The 6,400-nt window shown below is 35.6% G+C and overlaps 1 protein-coding gene across 1 annotated transcript; it reads right to left on the bottom strand.

Moving 5' to 3' along the window:
- Window positions 1–1,463: 1,463 nt before the first annotated feature.
- Window positions 1,464–5,941, bottom strand: LOC127127853 (ABC transporter B family member 15). The gene is made up of 7 exons (XM_051057131.1): window positions 5,586–5,941; window positions 5,451–5,505; window positions 5,191–5,369; window positions 4,602–5,059; window positions 3,970–4,510; window positions 3,022–3,891; window positions 1,464–2,928 (listed from the first exon to the last, which is right to left on the bottom strand). Exons 1-7 carry the CDS (start codon window positions 5,817–5,819, stop codon window positions 1,546–1,548), a joined length of 3,720 nt encoding a protein of 1,239 aa, XP_050913088.1. The 5' UTR covers window positions 5,820–5,941; the 3' UTR covers window positions 1,464–1,545.
- Window positions 5,942–6,400: the final 459 nt, after the last annotated feature.

The following is a 6,400-nucleotide window of genomic DNA, read 5'->3' as shown; positions in this document are numbered from 1 at the left end:
GGTCAGCATCGATATTTTCAACTATGCCATCTGCTCTCCAGATAATAACCCCCTGGTGTAGAGTCGAAGGCATCACACTTATCTCGTGAATCCATTCACATCCAAGAAGTAGGTTGTAGTTAGCGTTGGACGTGATCACCATAAGTAGTGTTGGTCTTGTAGTGGAGACAATTGAAAAATCAACTTGCATCACACGTAAAATGGCATTGGTGTATGAGTCCTTTCACTTATAAAGTGCTCAATCTTTATTTTTCTAAACAATGTGGGACTTAGAACTCACACTTGTTTCTCAACAAATAGTACCATCTAACTCTTGTAGGGAAAAAGGAGTAGTCAAGACAAAATTGTCTTTGTCAAAAAAAGATAGGAAGACAATGCCATCCAAACAAGGCCAATGAAAATTAGACTCCTTAAATATCTCAGAGAAATAACTAAACACTTCTTGTATGATCTCAGACACCCCTTTCAACTAAACTTCACCGACCTTCAAAGCTAAGATAGCATTCCTTCTATGACTACTCTTAATTGAAACATGAAAGATATTTGAATTAAAATCACCTTCCTTAAGCCATCTAGACTTGAATCTTTGAAAGTAACTAAGAATCTTTATCCCTTAATAAAGACCAACAATCTACAAAGGTACTAGAAAGGGTATGTATTTCCTCCTCAGTAAGAGATCTTTGATTAGTCAAAACATTAAACTTCCTGACTTCCCTTAAAGAGTCAATATAAAAATCTAAACTATCAAACACCTACTTACTCCAACCTTTCAATGTAATTTAAAGGCTTTGAACGTTTTCAACAACACAAAAGTATTCCAACCTTGAACTGAAGAGCTAGACAAACCAAAAATATTTCTTGTGCCTTTATTTTAATTTAAAAAAAAAACAAATAGAATCTCACACAGTGGCGATTTGGAGCATATTTAGAGTGTGTGATTGCATATAACACTACAATTTTTAGCACTATAGTTTTTGAGCTCTAAAATAAAACTTCAAGGTCAAAAAAGTTATAAACTAAGGACTTGGTATTTATCTTAAATTCAAAGATCACATATCATTCGACTCTTTACTTTGAATTTATAAAAATGAAATTGTCCTTTTTTTTATCTTATGAATAATATGTTTAAACATTTATCAGTCTTAATTTAAGGTACGCAGTTTGTCCTTAAGTTTTATGTTAAAAAATTATATTAGGCCTTTTTTATATTCTAATTAGTAAACATATTCTATATATTTTCTTCCTGAAACCTCACTCACATTCCAATTCAAAACAAAAAAGTTATTGTCATCCTAAAGTCATTTACAACTAGAAGGTGTGAGATTTTATAGCTATGTTATTTGGTTTAAGTTTGTAATCATTAAAATATTGTTCTTACTTGAAATGATTACTAAAATACCATTATTTTAATGCATGATATACTCAAAATTAAACTCAGGATTATCCTGGTTCTACATGTTCATCCATTATTTGAGAATAAGACAAAGTGCTAATAAGAAAGAAAGAAAAAACACAATTTAAAAGTTCCCTATGGATCACAAGCAATCAATCAGTTGAGGCTGCATGTTTAGTTTGAAGCTTTACCAAAGAGTAATAAGCACCGGAAGGTCCATTAGCCAACAAAGTTTTGTGAGTTCCAATCTCAACCATTTTCCCTTTATCCAAAACAGCAATGACATCACAATTTTGTATTGTACTCAACCTATGTGCCACAACCACACTTGTCCTTCCAACCATCACCTTATCCAATGCTTCTTGCACCACTTTCTCTGAATTGTTATCCAGTGCACTTGTTGCCTCATCTAGTAGCAAAACTTTTGGATTCTTTAACATAGCCCTAGCTATTGCTATCCTTTGTTTTTGTCCCCCTGAAAGTTGGACCCCTTTGTCTCCACACCATGTCTCATACCCATCTTGCAAACTAGCTATGAAATCATGAGCATTGGCTACTCTTGCTGCCTCTATGATCTCAACTTCATCAATTTTCTCACATGTTGTTCCATATGCAATGTTGTCCCTTATGGTTCCATTGATCAATGTTGGCTCTTGACTCACAAGTGCTATGTGTTTTCTTAGTGACTTTAGGTTATATGATTTTATGTTCATATCATCTATTGTCACACTTCCTTTTAGTGGATCATAGAATCTCTCTATTAATCCTACGATCGTCGACTTTCCTGAACCACTTTGACCTACTAATGCTGTCGATTTTCCCGCTTCAATTTTAATTGAAAAACCTTGAAATATAATCACATTAGGCCTAGCAGGGTATGCGAAATGCACGTCGTTAAACTCTATTTGGCCGGTTAAAGTAACGGGCTTAAACCTATCCGGATTGTCTGGTTCGATTTTTGTGCGCCGATCTAGAATGGCAAAGATCGAGCTCACGGTATCTGCACCTTTGACAATATCTTTAGTCATGCTTCCGGCTTCACCTATAACCCGCCCCGTACTCACCACAACCATAAAACTCTCAAACAATGCTTTCTTCGTTATCTTCCCATCCGCCAAAAGCTTCCCGCCATACCAATAATTTAACACCCAAGAACAAGACATGAGGAATTGTGAAAACCCAAGCCCAAGACCAGCAAACCACGCTTGTCGAAAATTTTCTTGAATTGGGCCTTGTTGAGCCTCTTCAAGCATTTGGAGTATTCTATCTTGAGATGAAAATGCAGTAATGGTTCTAAGATTTGAAACAGCCTCAGAAGCTAACTTACTACTTTGTTGTTGGGCCTTAATAGACTTGCTTGAAAGGCTTTTGAGTAAAACACCTTTTGTGTAAAAACAAGCTATTACGACTGGTTGAGTAGCAATGGTAACAAGTGTGAGCCTCCATGAAATGATTAAACCCATAGTGTATGCTATTGCAACTGCTGAAAAAGTTTGTACCAACAAAGACATTCTATCACCAACTAATGACCTCACCTAAACAAAAGATTATTCATCAATAATCATAGCAAAATTGATTGAAGATAGAAAGAAGTGAAAATTTAAAAAATTCACAAAATAGAAACTAACCACATTAACATCATTGGCAAGTCGAGAAGAAACAGCACCACTAGAATTTTCATCTTGATCAAACCATCCAACTTCAAAAGTGAGTATTTTAGAAAGCATGCTCTCTCTTACACGTTTAGTCAAGTACTCTCCCATGTAAGCAAAGTTATAGTGTTGTCCAATATTGACCACCAAAGTTATCAACGAAAAACCGAAAAACACAAGTGAATAAACCCTAGTCTTGTTTTTTATCTCCTCATGATCTGTATAAAAATACACAGATATCATTGATCCTAGGGTAAATGCAAAAGTAGGTTGAACTGCACCAAACACCATCGCATTCAAACTCCCCAAAACTGCTTGCTTCCATTCTGGAGCATTGAATGCAAGTAATCTCCAAAACGACACTGTATTATCAGTAGCAACATCGTTGTTACTAAGACTAACATTATTGTAGCTGTTAGTATTGATTTTATCTTCAACCAAATTTGTAGGATTCACCACCGGGGACGCGGTTTTCTCTTTTGTGAAAGTAGTTGTAACGGTTTCTTCTGATTCTGTCATGGTTTGTTGAAGACGGACGAGGGAGGCGTAGAGGTTGTTATCGTTTTGGAGAAGTTCGTCATGTGAACCAATTTCAGTAACTTCTCCACCGTGCACGACAGCAACAATGTCGGCATTTCGGATTGTGGAGAGACGATGAGCAATGATGACGGCGGTGCAACCTGTGGTTGCATTGTCGAGTGCTTGTTGAACAAGTCGTTCGGACTCGGTATCTAATGCACTGGTTGCTTCGTCTAAAAGAAGGATTCGTGGTTTTTTAATTATTGCTCTTGCAATTGCTATCCTTTGTTTTTGACCACCTGATAGTTGAACCCCTCTTTCTCCTACCTGTATTAATGCCACACAAATATATTAATTAGTGGTTCATGCATAGCCGTTTCAGTGAGAGCGTGAAAGACGGGCTACCTGAGTATTGTAACCAGAAGGAAGCAAAGAAATGAAATCATGAGCATTACAAATTTTAGCAGCTTCAACAATCTCATCCTCAGTAGCATCTTCTTTACCAAACATTATATTCTCTTTAATGCTTGTCGCAAACAAAGCAGGTTCTTGACTAACCAAACCCATCATCGATCTAAGCCATTTAATCTTTAACTTATTAATAACCACTCCATCGAGACGTATCTCTCCACCAGTTGGATCATAAAATCTCTGCAACAATGATACAACTGTTGATTTTCCCGAGCCACTTTCACCAACCAATGCAACCGTTTTTCCTGCTGGAATCTTGAGACAGAATTTTTTAAGGATAATTGTTTCTAGTCTTGTTGGGTATGAAAATTCTACATTGTCAAATTCCACTTCCCCGGAAACGCTTTCTAATATTTCTCCTTTTGTGCTGTTAGAATCTATCTTCGGAACTCTTTCTATCACTCCTTTGATTCTTTCACCGGCCGTCATTGCTTCAGAGAAATACTTCATGTTGGATAAACTAGCTCCTAATGCTCTGATTCAAACAAGTAAATGTCGATTATTTAAAAAGTTTGTACACATGATCTACTAGATAAGAAAAAGATAAGGGAAAGATATATACTTACAATCCACCGACCGTTATGCTTGCTCCAACTGCAAAAACTGTCCCTCCTTGAGCACCATGATACATAACCATTTTGCTACCATAATAGCACAAGAAAGCCCAAATAGCAAACACAAAACCATTGCTTCCAATGGCGAAACCTTTCGCTAATCCTTGTTTTAAACCCAACTCCACAGTACCTTCTAGAGCTTTAGAGAAAGCATTCATGGATTTATGCTCTCCCACAAAAGAATAAACAGTTCTGATAGAAGATAATGCTTGTTCCGCAACTGTACCAGCTTGATTATACTCTTCTCTGATCTTTCTTGATAAACTCAACAATGTCTTGCCATATATTAATCCAGGGATCACTAGAAGAAAACTAAATGGAAATGCTACTATTGCCAATCTCCATAGCATTATAAAAGGCATTATGTAGCTTGCAATGAACAGTGAAATGTTCATCAAAAAATTTGGAACCTGCATTTTTTTATGTATAATAAATCAATTCTACGTTAGGATATTAAATAATTATGAATAGGACCGTCTTAAAATTTTGACGGCTCTGTGTAGGTTAGTTATGATTTATCTGTGACGAAAAATCATAATACCTTTTCGCTAAGAACATCTTGAATTAAAAGAGTGTCATTGGAGACGCTAGTGATAATCTCGGAAGTACTTGTGACTTGTAAATCAAAGTAAGCAACATCTTGTCTGAGAACTGCTTTCAAATATCTGCATCTCATTTTTGCAGCTTGTCTTCCACTTGTCCTCGTCCAACAATAACCCTCTAAAAAACATGTCAAAAAATGAGGACAAAAGCATTGATAATTTTGTAAATTTTCAAGGAAGAGAGTAAAAGAAAACTCACCAAAGAAACAAACAACAAAAGATGCACAAGCCAAATAGAACCAAGCCATTGCATTCTGCATCATGAATCAAAGAAACAAAACACTGTTAACTATTATTTCATGTGAGAGAGAATGTTTAGAGAGAGAGAGAGAACCTTATTGATATTATGGATGAAAATGTCTCCATCAGTGGTAGATGAAGTTCCATAATTATTCATCATGCGACTACTAATAAGCAAAACCAAAGGGGTAGTAAAGCCTTCACCAATAGCTCCAATGGTACCTAAAATCATAAGGAACCAATCTTGCGTATCAGCATGCATGAAAATGGACCATATTGAACCATTCGTGTTCTTCTCCTTTTCCTTTTTCTGATCCACATCACCCATTTTCTTGCACACTTTTTTTTAGAAACAATCAATAATAAGATTTCTAAGTCCAACTTGATTTTGAACAATGTTGTAGCATAACTAAGAATTTATAGAAATCAGTGTGGTGGGGCAAAATTATTTGGACTAGAATAAATTTTGGAATACTAGGAATGTTAATTAATTTCTTGAAATTGAACCTAGACCATGGTTAGTGGATTCTATTAATTTCTTGAAATTGAACCTAGACCATGGTTAATGGATTCTATTAATTTCTTGAAATTGAACCTAGACCATGGTTAATGCTGTGTAGACTTTATGAACGGAACTCTCTGAAAATTGAATTGTGTTGAATATGGAGTTGAATGTCTTTGCCCTTGGTGTTCTTTTCTTTTGCCACCCCACAATTTGTGTTCAAGTTTTACCCTTTGATCTTATTTTGCCACGTTAATTTATGTCTAATTTTTAATTATTTTTTTCAACTAAGTTTGTTTATTGATTTTAATCTTACCGGTAACATCCTCCTTTTATCATGAACACCCTACTACATACACTCTGCAAGTTCTTTTTAATCAGTCAGATCTCCTTTAATATTGTCATAC

Source organism: Lathyrus oleraceus, chromosome 3 (genome assembly GCF_024323335.1).
Source record: "Lathyrus oleraceus cultivar Zhongwan6 chromosome 3, CAAS_Psat_ZW6_1.0, whole genome shotgun sequence".
Lineage (NCBI taxonomy): Eukaryota > Viridiplantae > Streptophyta > Magnoliopsida > Fabales > Fabaceae > Lathyrus > Lathyrus oleraceus.
This window is presented reverse-complemented; position numbering and strand designations above follow the sequence as displayed.